General features: G+C 48.9%; 1 protein-coding gene across 2 annotated transcripts in view; it reads right to left on the reverse strand.

The window, feature by feature from the left end:
• The window catches only part of LOC109904544 (kinesin-like protein KIF26A), a 100,945-nt gene that overhangs the window by 37,442 nt on the left and 48,270 nt on the right, over positions 1–15,233 (reverse strand). For both annotated transcript variants that reach the window (XM_031788148.1, XM_031788149.1), the window contains exon 3: positions 11,237–11,424. In XM_031788148.1, coding sequence (XP_031644008.1) covers positions 11,237–11,424 — 188 coding nt within the window. The remainder of the gene's footprint in view (positions 1–11,236; positions 11,425–15,233) is intronic.

Genomic DNA, 15,233 nt, shown 5'->3' on the forward strand with positions numbered 1-15,233 from the left:
GCTGACCTGGTGTAAACTGCTGACCTGGTGTAAGCTGCTGACTTGGTGTAAACTGCTGACTTGGTGTAAACTGCTGACTTGGTGTAAACTGCTGACCTGGTGTAAGCTGCTGACCTGGTGTAAGCTGCTGACTTGGTGTAAACTGCTGACCTGGTGTAAGCTGCTGACTTGGTGTAAACTGCTGACTTGGTGTAAACTGCTGACTTGGTGTAAACTGCTGACCTGGTGTAAACTGCTGATTTGAACTATTTGGAGATTATAATGAAGATATGATCCTCCATTCTTTCTGGGCTGTAGCATCCCCACCCCCTACTGCTTACAAAGATTAACAGCTACTTTCATCTCCTGTAGAATATTTTATACTGCTCCACTGATGCTGTTTCCAGGTACTCCACCACACTGTTATGTTGTCTTCACAGGTTGCAGAGGATGTGGAATAAAATTACACTTCCAACATGTCTTGAGCTGAAACCCACTCGCCCACGTCTTTGCTGAAAGCCTCAAGAGCACATTTGTGCTCAGAGCAACACAGTACTGTAAAGCAGAATGTGCAGTGAATGTGGAATATTCATTCAATACCACGAAGACCACAACATCAAGCTGTCATTGGCTGATAGAAGAGAGAGTCAGGGAGGGAGAGAAAGACAAGAGAGAGATGGGGAGGGAGAGAAAGACAAGAGAGCGATGGGGAGGGAGAGAAAGACAAGAGAGCGATGGGGAGGGAGAGAAAGACAAGAGCGAGATGGGGAGGGAGAGAAAGACAAGAGCGAGATGGGGAGGGAGAGAAAGACAAGAGCGAGATGGGGAGGGAGAGAAGACAAGAGAGCGATGGGGAGGGAGAGAAAGACAAGAGAGAGATGGGGAGGGAGAGAAAGACAAGAGAGAGATGGGGAGGGAGAGAAAGACAAGAGAGAGATGGGGAGGGAGAGAAAGACAAGAGAGAGATGGGGAGGGAGAGAAAGACAAGAGAGAGATGGGAGGGAGAAGAAGACAAGAGAGAGATGGGGAGGGAGAGAAAGACAAGAGAGAGATGGGGAGGGAGAGAAAGACAAGAGAGAGATGGGGAGGGAGAGAAAGACAAGAGAGAGATGGGGAGGGAGAGAAAGACAAGAGAGCGATGGGGAGGGGAGAGAAAGACAAGAGAGAGATGAGGAGGGAGAGAAAGACAAGAGAGAGATGGGGAGGGAGAGAAAGACAAGAGAGCGATGGGGAGGGAGAGAAAGACAAGAGAGCGATGGGGAGGGAGAGAAGACAAGAGAGCGATGGGGAGGGAGAGAAAGACAAGAGAGCGATGGGGAGGGAGAGAAAGACAAGAGAGCGATGGGGAGGGAGAGAAAGACAAGAGAGCGATGGGGAGGGAGAGAAAGACAAGAGAGCGATGGGGAGGGAGAGAAAGACAAGAGCGAGATGGGGAGGGAGAGAAAGACAAGAGAGCGATGGGGAGGGAGAGAAAGACAAGAGAGAGATGGGGAGGGAGAGAAAGACAAGAGAGAGATGGGGAGGGAGAGAAAGACAAGAGAGAGATGGGGAGGGAGAGAAAGACAAGAGAGAGATGGGGAGGGAGAGAAAGACAAGAGAGAGATGGGGAGGGAGAGAAAGACGAGAGAGATGGGGAGGGAGAGAAAGACAAGAGAGAGATGGGAAGGGAGAGAAAGACAAGAGAGAGATGGGGAGGGAGAGAAAGACAAGAGAGAGATGGGGAGGGAGAGAAAGACAAGAGAGAGATGGGGAGGGAGAGAAAGACAAGAGAGAGATGAGGAGGGCGTTTTCTTGCGCCACTCCTCTCTGTCATTAATCAGAGCCTGGCAGGGTAAGACACCTAGCGATTATTTATTTGCTTTCCTCCACGCCGAGGCTATCACAACAACCAGGCCAGGCCGAGCCCCACAGGCTGCTGGGAACATTTGGGAGTGATTAATCAGCAGGGGGGGGGGGGGTTCAAACATGTGTTCCTTAATCTGCCATCTATATACCAGTCAATATGCAACCTGGGGAAAACATGAGGGATCCAAGTCTAGTAAAAATGGGTTAGAGGGGAGGAGAGCGCATGGAAGCATGGTTGGGATTTGGGAATCCAAAAAGGCTAGAGGAATTCCTAGGTTCTGAACAAAGCTATTCTAAGAGTCTGGGGTAGGGATAGATAGAGAGGATCTACAGTGTTGTACAACACCAACACTGGTGAGCTTTAAGGTTTAGTAATGTAGAGGTGTGACCGTAAATATTAAACAGAGCCAGAGCTCAGTGACTACTACAGTATTATTCAGGTCAATAAGAGGCTTACACACATATAGTCTCTCTCTCACACACACACACACACACTCCCACACACATTCCCACACACATCCACACTCAAAGTCACATAGTCAGCTAGGGATAATGGGATTTCTAGCACGGCAGCAGGCTCTCACGTGCTGGGTCATGAACTGACTACGAACTATAATCCAATCCATTCCAGACAGTTTGCATGGAGCCAGTGGTAGGCAGGCAGGCTGCAAACACAAACACAAGATAAACCCTGTCCATTCTGCCTTTTTACCAAGAAGAATAGACACTGTCCCATCTCTGATTCAAAACTCCAACCATGGCCAGTATTACCCAACATAAAGAGGACCCTGTAGCAGATCAACAGTATCCCCCCCCCCCCACCCAAGGCAAGCAAGAAGAACAGCAGGAGACGTTCATGAGAGACTTCCCATAGTGGAGGTAGACAATCACTGTCAACACTGTTGACCTGGATCCATGTGCAGAGAACTGTGGTTCCCATTCAACTGTTGGACAGTCATCCAGGCCCAAAGCCCCGAAGCCAGGGAAGAGAAGCAGGAGAACAGTGGAGAGGTGGTGGAGTAGTACATCTATTCACCCTGTTATTGAGGATCAGGTAAGAGCTTATCTACCTGTCCTGACAATGGCCCTCTGTCCTCTAGATGGATCAGCAACACACACAGGGAGTCCAGGGGCACTGTGTTTGTGTGAATTAGAATGACTGTGGTCTGATATATAGAGAACTACCGGTTGGGGAAATCAACTCACACTGAATAGGCCTAAGACGCTATTAGTTATTCATATTTAGTGCAAGGCCGGGACCTGGGAGAGGCAGGCAGGCTGACACTGTGGAGCGGAGGGGCTGGAAGACACAGAAACACAGCTGCCCAGTGGGAGCCATCTTGTTTCTGCAGACTGAGGAAATAAAGCCAGGGTGAGCTCATGGGAGAAGGGACCACACGCTATGTTGTGGTTCAGGGAGACAATAGGTCGTAACATTCTTCAATGCATATTCCATGCAGGCAGCTATTGCAATTAACTTGTATTCTTATTCCAGCCTCTCTCTCTCGTCTCCAGCACAATCCAGAGAGGCCTGCAATTGTAATGACAATGATAATAGTCTGAATTTGCATGACACCTCTCACTGAGGGATGCCATAGAGATGTACAGTACATGTTGTAGGGTTAGCTGGCCTCAACCCCAACCACTGTAATGCATAGAATCCAGCCGGGTGGGAGAATATCAGCTCAGAGGCTCCTATCACTTAACACTAATGCCCAGATCACTGCAGCCCAGCAGGGTTCCTATGGCACCTCCATTAGTAGCCTCATCATCTGTGTGAATGGGAAGTCCTGGTTGGCCATGGGCAGAGGAACAGTCTAACAGGCCTGGTTATGTGCTGCCTAAATGCTGAGGCCACAGTCTCTCCTACCCACATGACATTTAACACATCCTGGCCTTTTAGATCATCACCACCAGCACACGCTGAGACAAAGGCACTGTCATGTCAGGTGACAGGCACACAGGACGTAGTGGGTCTCCCTCTAACATCCCCTCGTTTCCCCCTGCGTGAAAGGAATCGGTCACAGCCCAACCACTGCCCCACAGGGCTGACTCTATGGCCCAGTGTTAGCCAGCGCTTAGAGTCAGCGTTTTAGCCTTTGTCAGCTCCAGCAAACATCCCTCCTGCTATGATACGTGGGCCAGACCAGCCAGACTTCCTGACTCAGGTGTTTAGGGGGAATGGACACGGTTCCAGTCAGCACTCTCCTCGGGGCTATCTCTCCCATCCCTGTCCCTCCCCGCCAGCCCTATCTCTGTGTATGTTTACCATGCAGGCCACAACCGCCTCCACCATGACTGTCACAACACAGGCCTTCCCACAGATACCCAGGGGTCACATCAGCATCATGCCTTGGCATCTTATCCTTAGAGATGGGCATGTCCAGGGGAGGGCAGTGCCAGTCTATACCACAGCAGTGGTGGTCTGATGAAGTGGCACTAGCTCTACTGTGCAGCAGACTGCACTACACTGCCCAGGACAGCCAGATGAAGTATAAGTGATTGGCTTGAGAGGAAGGGTCTGCAATATGGATACACTCAGGCTGTTCTAAGATGACTTACAATCCCTCCAATTTCCTCCAAGAAACCAAGAACCAAAACTACAGTATCTACAACTGCCAATTCTAAATCAATTAAACAAACTTAGCAAAACCGGATAAATGACTTCATTGGCATTTTCTGTTGAGTTCAACCTAACTGACTAAAAAAGTTAAATGGGCAAATGAGGGGATCTATCATCTGACCCATTCCATATACAGTACCATGTTGGGTATAACAGAAGAAGGGGGTCTGAGGGAGGAGCTGAGAGGTGGGTGGGGGTGTGGGCTATAGGCAGGGGGTGGAGGCTGTGATATTGGGGTAGAATGGATGTGGGGTGATCCACCTGGTTATTGCTAGTGGTGATAGTAGGCCCCCCCAAGAAAAGGAAGGGGCCTGCCTGGTGGCCTGCTGCAGATCCCTGAGGCAGTGGGTCTAGGCTGAATCTCCATCAACACCTCCCCACTGATGATGCCAGACAGGCTCCTGATAGCTTTTCACACCTGGCCTTATCTGGAGGTTACACTGCCAGAGCCCTTCCCCATCCCCTGGCTCAGCTGCTGCTGCTACCGCTCCTCTGCTCTCCACTGACAGACATTAGCCCCAGCCTGATTATGACAGGAAAATAACAGCTGGTGTTTTAACCCAGAGTAAACAAATGCTTTATTTCCACTGAGGATTTACGCCTGGGCTGACCCCCGTGTCTCACTGGGCCATGGCTCCGGTAGACCTGGTCTAATCAAAATCACATGTGCCGAATACAACAGGTGTAGACTTGGAGCCAAGGCAAGGTCCTGGGTACTTTCAGCTGGCATTTACAATACATAACAATGTCTAACTGTGAACTTTAACACCTTCCCACAAAACAACAGTCTTGAATGATGCAGAGGTTGTTAATTATGCGTCTCACAAGTCTTTAGTCCTGATGGAAACACAGTAACACTAGAGCCTACATGAACCTAAAACACTGGTGAGGGGGTAAGTCTCAATGGAATAGCAGCAAAGAGACCAATAGCATGGCACAGCCTAACCACCACCCACCCACCCACCAAACCCTCACCACCCACTCATCACCCACCAACCCACTCACCACCCATCAACACTTCTGTTGATCTATTCAGGATCTTTTTTAGATTCTATGTCTCCCAAAAAACAAAAACAACTAAAAGGTATGGATAAATGAATTCCTGCTGAACACAGAAGCTAGTGTTAACTTTGCAACTCCACTCCGCTTACCCTCCTCAAAATAAAGCTGAGGCTTGACTTGCATTTCAATGGTGTTCTCTCCTGACTAAGCATTCTGCTCACATTCTCCCATCACTAGAAACACCCATCTTTGTGAAGCTCGCCAAACCATTACCCTGTCACCTTCAGGGATCACACAGAACAACTCACAAACCACAAAATCAACACTACACACTGACTGCAGCACAATCAGCAGCAGGAGTATGAACACACCCAAACACGGCAGCTGCATCGCCCATCAAACTAAGTTGTGTATCTCCTCCAGCCCTGGGTTGGGGTGTGTGTGACTTACTTGAGTCCCATGGTGGTGAGGTGTCCAGCGTTCCCCTCCACAGGTTCTGAGCTCCTCCTCCTGAAACCGGTGGTCTGGAGCATCACCCCAAGCATGCGGACGCTGTGTGTGTGTGAGTGTGTGAGGCTCTCGGCAGCACTCCACTCTCCCTGCCTGAATCCACTCAGTCCCTTTATCCCCTGGCCAGCAGGCCCAGCCCAGAGCAGCATTTGTTTACAGCTCCCTCCACTCAGCATTCATCTATCAGACAATATATCCCTGACACAGATCTCCCCTGTCACTCACAACACAGCCAGACAAACAAACACTGCATTTCCCTTCTATATCCGGCCTCACAGTCTCCCTGTCTCTCCTATCTCCTCTAGTCGAAGTGGAGTGTGTGTGTGAGTGGCCCATGGTACACTTCACCCCCACGTTCCTGCCCCCAACCTCAACCCCACCACTACACCAACCCACCACTATTCCACCCCCCACCACCTCAACCCACCCCCTCCCCCACCACTATACCAACCCAACCCCACCCCTATATCCACCACTACACCAACCTCCACACCCACCTCCACCACTACACCAACGCAACCCCAAGAGAGAGAGAGAGAGAGAGAGAGAGAGAGAGAGAGAGAGAGAGAGAGAGAGAGAGAGAGAGAAAAAGAGAAAGAGAAAGAGAAAGAAATAAACATCTCTACAGTGACAATCACCTGGTTATACATTCATGAATTGTAGCCGGGTCTACAGCTTTCAAGGGGATGTTGTTGCAACAAAACTTTGATTAAGATATTTGTATGGAGAGCTCCAAAAATTTGGATTAGCGTGCCTCAGGCATATTTATTCACATTAATTGGCCAGCTTTCATGTTAGTCATGGGGAGTTGTTTCTATGGTTACTTTGCACAGTCTCAGTGATGAAGCAGCACACTATACTTCAGACACAAAGACTAGGCAGGCCTTGTCTGTGGAGAAGCCTTCCCAATCCACAATCACAGTGATTACTGCAGTACACACACACTCACCTGGGCAGCAGCAGCTCCAGGGCTGCACAGGGCCGTAAAGACACTTCCTCCTGTGAGGACACTGCTCCAGGGCCACATTCCTGCTAACAGCTGTTCTCCCTGCCCCACGCCCCTACCCTGAACCCACCTGTCCCTGGACACTGCAAACACTCCTCTTAGCTTTAAGGTTTGCTCTCCTCTCTTACTCAGAACAGCAAAAGTTGTTCCGAGCATTGAGAAGAACTGCTCTGCGGTTAGCATTCCCTTCCCTCTCCCTCTCCTTTTCCCCTTCCCCTCATGGGTCCCAAGGGATAGAAACACACCTCATTCCCAATCATCAGGTGTTAATAGAACAGAGGGATGAGCAGGGTGGACGGTGTGTCGGCAGTGGACACGTCATTTAGTCGAGCAGCCAGAGCCCCTGCTGGGAACACTGCCTGCTCTCATTACTAAACGCTGTGTCAATACACTAATCACATGCTCCGTCACAAAGCAATCAGTATTCAACATGCTAGTAAGCTGAATGAGCACCCCTTCCCTTCCCTCCTCCTCTTCTCCTCTCGCCTCCCAGCCCTTCCCTACCCCCTCCCTCCTTCCCTTCCCTCCTCCTCTTCTCCTCTCGCCTCCCAGCCCTTCCCTACCCCATCCTCCTCCCTTCCCTTCCCTCCTCCTCTTCTCCTCTCGCCTCCCAGCCCTTCCCTACCCCCTCCCTCCTTCCCTTCCCTCCTCCTCTTCTCCTCTCGCCTCCCAGCCCTTCCCTACCCCCTCCCTCCTTCCCTTCCCTCCTCCTCTTCTCCTCTCGCCTCCCAGCCCTTCCCTACCCCATCCTCCCAGCCCTTCCCTACCCCATCCTCCCAGCCCTTCCCTACCCCCTCCCTCCTTCCCTTCCCTCCTCCTCTTCTCCTCTCGCCTCCCAGCCCTTCCCTACCCCATCCTCCTCCCTTCCCTTCCCTCCTCCTCTTCTCCTCTCGCCTCCCAGCCCTTCCCTACCCCCTCCCTCCTTCCCTTCCCTCCTCCTCTTCTCCTCTCGCCTCCCAGCCCTTCCCTACCCCCTCCCTCCTTCCCTTCCCTCCTCCTCTTCTCCTCTCGCCTCCCAGCCCTTCCCTACCCCATCCTCCCAGCCCTTCCCTACCCCATCCTCCCAGCCCTTCCCTACCCCATCCTCCCAGCCCTTCCCTACCCCATCCTCCCAGCCCTTCCCTACCCCATTCTCCCAGCCCTTCCCTACCCCCTCCCTCCTTCCCTTCATCCTCCCTCTGTATACTGAAACACACACACTGACCACTCTGCTTGGACAGACCCTGACCTTTAACCCCTCCTGTCTAGAGGCTATTTTATGGTCCATCTAATAGCCAATTGCTCATTATTGACCCGGGCCAATCTTTGTTTCAGCACACTCTGGCTGATAGGGGGAAAATAATGGGTGACAGCAAGAGTTGAATGGGGATTGTAAAATGTCAATACTAAACTACATGTTGTATGCTTATTTGTTTTGACCAAAGCATTTCATGTCATTGAACAATACCTTTACATTGTGAAAAATGTCTCCCTACTGAAGCTATAAGACACCATTCTTCATGAATGATGGTGAGTTTGAGAAAATAACAGATTTCTGAATGAAAAAATAAATGGAAAAATGAAAGCTTAGAAGAGTTTTGATGAGCAATCAGCGACCAGTAATGACAGCGTAGTAAAAGGAGAGTAATAGTTCAGCTTCAATTGTTGAATTCATATCGAGGCCCATTTCCTGCCTACATAATGATCAGAGACATTATGGAGAGGAGACCCAACCTAAACCATTTTCCCTGGGCAGCGAGTAGGGGAGCCACATGAGAGAACACTCTTAACTGAGTCTCCCAGCAGATGACAACACTGAGAGTAATGGTAGTTGGAGTTTCTGGGTTGTCAAATGAACATTTATAATCAAATGCTTTTTTTAATGGACCAGACAAGTTTAAAATAATGTTGAATGCTTGAGTTAAAAAATTAATTATCTGCACCAGAGGCAATCACTAAGAGGAAGTGGTATTCTCTCTCTCCTTCCCTCTTTCTCAGTCTCCTCTTTTCCCTCAGCATCTACCTAATTGCATTCTAATTAAAATGTCATATGTGAGTTGGACAGCTTTCCTGAATGTCAGACAAGTGTCTGTGGAGCATGCTACACTCCAGACAGGAGCAACCATTGTTTGGTTATTCTGCTCAAATATCCTGGCACTTTCACATGGATTTCACTAATTGTATCTTTAGAGGACAAAACGGAATATTAATCACAAATATGTTTTCAATCAGCCCCAAAAGATGAAGGGCTAATTTGTTAATTCAAATGTCAATGGGAGAGAGTGAGAAGAAGGAGATTTGTTAAACACAGTTGTGCTTGCTGACCTCTGAGAACTAAAACACTGTTACTGCAATCAGAGGTGGTGGAACACAACCCTAGCCTGCACACTGACCCTGATGCTAGAGTAAAGATGAAGATGACGGTGATGACAATGATGATGAATGACGATGATGATGGAGGCTTACATTCTAGTGCTTACAGCAGTGCAGGTGCTTGTGGAGGCAACAGCTGCAGTACCTGAGGAAGTGGGTGTGCTTCCAGTGTAGCCCAGTGCATCTCAACCGCCTACCGCCCAGCCGTCCACCGCCCTGTATCTGAATCTGTAGAATGCTGTTTAAAGCTGTCCGGGCCCCGTCATCACCATCCTTCTCCTCGCCAAGTCAAACAACACACATTCTTGGCAGGGAAGTATCTCTGGGATGAAATGAAAGGAGGAACCCTTCACTGCTTCCACCACCTCCCCTCCTGTCCCACCAGGACGCAACTGACGGGGAAAAACAAGTCCCCCTCCCTTACTGAGAGACACACACAGCACGGCTTGTCCTGCCCTCTCTTTTTGAGCACTCGTCCAAAGAAAACAGTAGAAATAATAAATCAGCCTCTGAAATGAACCCTGTCCACATCTAGGTCACAACTCACTGTTGTTCACGCTTGACCCGCCAAGTATCTCACAGGAAGTGACACGTACAGGAAGTGACACATTTAGAAGAGCATTTGGAATATCCTCCTTGCCAAGGGAGAGGCCCCATGGTCCCAGTCTTATACTTTGACCCCACTAAGGTTGGCGAGGGGAGCTCATTTGGAGAGTTTGGAGAAAGCCAAGCTCCTTCCCTGTTCCCTCAGGATGTCACCGTCACACTTCACAACGTCCCCCTCTCCTGTCTTCTCTGCCTCCCAGGGTTCTGCCTCCCAGGGTGCAATGCTCTAACAACCCAATAGATCATCTTTACCCAGCTTCCCTCAGGATAAAATTAATTATGTCACACAGCTCCTTGGGGAGTCGAGTCTGTACAGGGAATGTACACACCGACCAATCTGCCTGAGACTCTAGCAATGACATCCTACCGCATTAGAGCAGCCTATGGAGAGCTGTCTGTACCCCCAGTGGAGGCACACATATCCTCCAGAGCATTAGCATTGCCATAGCTAAATGGAGCAACTCATTCTGAATGTACACAAGATCAACACTGAATACAAGCTACATTAATATGTTACTACAACAAACTGCACTAGAAACTTTTAATGGAACCAAACAACCAAAAACACAGGTGTACATACTGTGTGCACATACTGTGTGTACATACAGTGTACACAGGTATACATACTAAAGAAAAGCACAATAGTACAAATTATGTGCTTGAACCTAAGCCCCTTTGTGAGACACTGTCTTTACATGTATAATATTATATAATACCATTATCCATTCACGGGCACTGGCGCCTAGCTAAATGTATGCTCACAGTCTATTCTCCACACAGCGTTCCAGCACAGCCTAATGTATGCTCACAATCTATTCTCCACACACCGTTCCAGCACAGTCTAAAGTATGCCATAATTCAACAATGGCAAGGACAACATCTTAATGGATTAGGTCCACATCACGCTAGACTCTACACTCCTCGAAAAAAGGGTTCCAAAAGGGTTCTTCGGCTGTCCCCATAGGAGAACACTTTTTGGTTACAGGTAGAGCTCTATGGAAAGGGTTCTACATGGAACTCAAAGGGTTCTCCTATGGGCACAGTGGAAGAACCCTTTAAGGTCCTAGATTGAACCTTTGTTTCTAAGAGTGTAGTGCAGCAATGAACCATGGCCTTATTGTGTAAAGACAAGTCTCCACACAGATCCCTTCCACAACAGCATGCCATACAGAGGTAGCCAACCACACACACCCTAAAGCCACCACAAAAAACAGCAGACCCTAATCATCATCACTCTCAGCCCTTTGTCAGACTCTCTCTTCAGGTGTGATTTCAGTGAAAGGGGGGTTGTGTGTACTGTGGACGCAGCTTACCTGATGAAGAAGGAGGCCGCCGCAGATGCGCTCTGAGTGGAGGTGGGGCCAGGGGTGCCGACGGCATACTGTCCCAGCTGGACGGGGCTATTCTGTCGGCTGGGTGTCAGGTTACAGCGGGAGCTGGGGACAGTGGCCATGGTAGGGCCAGGAATGTCCCTCTCTGCCTCCTCCATCAGACCTTGTGCCTACAGAGGGACAGAGAGACAAACAGAGACAAAGCGAGACAGAGAGACAGATAGAGCATTAGCAATGAGTGGGCCTCAAGGGTTAACCACCACTACTGGTCCTCCACACCTCTCTTCCAGTCCATTTACTCCCTCTCTCAGGACTATTCACCTCAGCACCAACTAACTACCCACAAGATGGCAAGGTGCACTGTACTGGACTGTAGTGTACTGGACAGGACTGTAGTGTACAGGACAGGACTGTAGTGTACAGGACTGTAGTGTACTGAACTGTAGTGTACTTGACCTGACTGTAGTGTACTGGACCTGATTGTAGTGTACAGGACTGGATTGTAGTGTACTGGACTGTAGTGTAGTGTACTGTAGTGTACTGGACCTGATTGTAGTGTACAGGACTGGACTGTAGTGTACTGGACTATAGTGTACAGGACTGGACTGTAGTGTACTGGACTATAGTGTACAGGACTGGACTGTAGTGTACATGACTGTAGTGTACTGGACCTGACTGTAGTGTACTGGACTATAGTGTACAGGACTGGACTGTAGTGTACAGGACTGTAGGGTACTGGACCTGATTGTAGTGTACAGGACTGGACTGTAGTGTACTGGACTATAGTGTACTGGACTGGACTGGACTGTAGTGTACAGGACTGTAGGGTACTGGACTGGACTGTAGTGTACAGGACTGTAGGGTACTGGACTGGACTGTAGTGTACAGGACTGTAGGGTACTGGACCTGACTGTAGTGTACTGGACCTGATTGTAGTGTACTGGACTGTAGTGTACTGGACTGTAGTGTACAGGACTGGACTGTAGTGTACTGGACCGGACTGTAGTGTACTGGACCTGATTGTAGTGTACAGGACTGGATTGTAGTGTACTGGACTGTAGTGTAGTGTACTGGACTGTAGTGTACTGGACCTGATTGTAGTGTACAGGACTGGACTGTAGTGTACTGGACTATAGTGTACAGGACTGGACTGTAGTGTACATGACTGTAGTGTACTGGACTGGACTGTAGTGTACAGGACTGTAGGGTACTGGACTGGACTGTAGGGTACTGGACGGTAGTGTACAGGACTGGACTGTAGAGTACACGACTGGACTGTAGTGTACAGGACTGTAGTGGACATGACTGTAGTGTACTGGACCTGACTGTAGTGTACTGGACTGGAATGTAGGGTACTGGACTGGAATGTAGTGTACTGGACTGGAATGTAGTGTACTGGACTGGACTGTAGGGTACTGGACTGGACTGTAGGGTACTGGACGGTAGTGTACAGGACTGGACTGAAGTGTACAGGACTGGACTGTAGTGTACAGGACTGGACTGTAGTGTACAGGACTGTACTGTAGGGTACTGGACTGTAGTGTACAGGACTGTACTGTAGGGTACAGGATTGGACTTTAGTGGACATCAAATCAAAGTTTATTTGTCACGTGCGCCGAATACAACAGGTGTAAACCTTACAGTGAAATGCTTACTTACAGGCTCTAACCAATGGTGCCAAAAAAGGTATGTGTGTGTGTGTGTGTGTGTGTGTAGGTAAGAAATAAAGAAATAAAACAACAGTAAAAAGACATTTGAAAAAAGAGTAGCAATGCTATATACAGACACCTGTTAGTCAGACTTATAGAGGTAGTATGTACATGTAGGTATCGTTAATGTGACTGTGCATATATGATGAACAGAGAGTAGCAGAAGCATAAAAAGAGGGGTTGGCGGGTGGTGGGACACAATGCAGATAGCCCGTAGCCAATGTGCGGGAGCACTGGTTGGTCGGGCCAATTTAGGTAGTATGTACATGAATGTATAGTTAAAGTGACTAAGCATATAAGATAAACAGAGAGTAGCAGCAGTGTAAAAGGGGGGTTGGGGGGGGAACACAATGCAAATAGTCTGGGTAGCCATTTGATTACCTGTTCAGGAGAATTATGGCTTGGGGGTAAAAACTGTTGAGAAGCCTTTTTGTCCTAGACTTGGCACTCCGGTACCGCTTGCCATGCGGTAGTAGAGAGAACAGTCTATGACTGGGGTCTTTGACAATTTTTAGGGCCTTCCTCTGACACCGCCTGGTGTAGAGGTCCTGGATGGCAGGCAGCTTTGCCCCAGTGATATACTGGGCCGTACACACTACCCTCTGAAGTGCCTTGCGGGCCTACCACTGTTGTGTCGTCAGCAAACTTAATGATGGTGTTGGAGTCGTGCCTGGCCATGCAGTCGTGGGTGAACAGGAGGGGACTGAGCACGCACCCCTGGGGAGCCTCAGTGTTGAGGATCAGCGTGGCAGATGTGTTGCTACCTACCCTCACCACCTGGGGGCGGCCTTTCAGGAAGTCCAGGATCCAGTTGCAGAGGGAGGTGTTTAGTCCCAGGATCCTTAGCTTGGTGTTGAGCTTTGAGGGTGCTATGGTGTTGAACGCTGAGCTGTAGTCAATGAACAGCATTCTCACATAGTTGTTGCTTTTGTCCAGGTGGGAAAGGGCAGTGTGGAGTGCAATAGAGATTGCGTCATCTGTGGATCTGTTTGGGCGGTATGCAAATTGGAGTGGGTCTAGGGTGTCTGGGATAATGGTGTTGATGTGAGCCATTACCAGCCTTTCAAAGCACTTCATGGCTACGGACGTGAGCGCTACGGGTCTGTAGTCATTTAGGCAGGTTGCCTTTGTGTTCTTGGGCACAGGGACTATGGTGGTCTGCTTGAAGCATGTTGGTATTACAGACTCAATCAGGGACATGTTGAAAATGTCAGTGAAGACACCTGCCAGTTGGTCAGCACATGCCCGGAGCACACGTCCTGGTAATCCGTCTGGCCCCGCAGCCTTGTGTATGTTGACCTGTTTAGAGGTCTTACACACGTCGGCTACGGATAGCGTGATCACACACGTCCGGAACAGCTGATGGTCTCATGCATGCCTCAATGTTGCTTGCCTCGAAGCGAGCATAGAAGTGATTTAGTACTGGACTGTAGTGTACTGGACTGCACATTGAGTCTGGCAACACTCATGAGGCTGCACGGTGTGAATGGTAATTAAGTGATAGCCTATATCTAATTACAGTTTAGCCATTATATCATTGGCCATATACACACAGTCCCAGTCAAATATTTGGACACACCTACTCATTCAAGGGTTTTTCTTTATTTTGTATTATTTTCTACATTTTAGAAAAACAGTGAAGACATCAAAACTATTAACTAACATATATGCAATGTAGTAACCACAAAAGTGTTGAACACATGAAAATATATGTTAGATTCTTTAAAGTAGCCACCCTTTGTCTTGATGACAGCTCTCTCTACCAGCTTCACCTGGAATGCTTTTCCAACAGTCTTGAAGGAGTTCCCACATATGCTGAGCACTTGTTGGGTGCTTTTCCTTCACTCTGTGGTCCAATTCATCCCAAACCATCTCAATTGGGTTGAGGTCAGGTGATTGTGGAGGCCAGGTCATCTGATGCAGCACTCCATCGCTCTCCTTCTTGGTCAAATAGCCCTTACACAGCCTGTAGGTGTGTTGGGTCATTGTCCTGTTGAAAAACAAATGATAGTGGGACTAAGAGCCAACCAGATGGGATGGCGTATCGCTGCAGAATGCTGTGGTAGCCATGCTGGTTAAGTGTGCCTTGAATTCTAAATAAATCACAGACAGTGTCACCAGCAAAGCACCCCCAGACCATCACACCTCATCCTTCATGCTTCGCAGTGGGAACCACCCTTACAGAGATCATCCATTCACTTACTCTGCATATCAAAGACACAGTGGTTGGAAGCAAAAATATCAAATTTGGACTCATCAGACCAAAGGAC

Source organism: Oncorhynchus kisutch, linkage group LG14 (genome assembly GCF_002021735.2).
Source record: "Oncorhynchus kisutch isolate 150728-3 linkage group LG14, Okis_V2, whole genome shotgun sequence".
NCBI classification, from domain to species: Eukaryota; Metazoa; Chordata; class Actinopteri; order Salmoniformes; family Salmonidae; genus Oncorhynchus; species Oncorhynchus kisutch.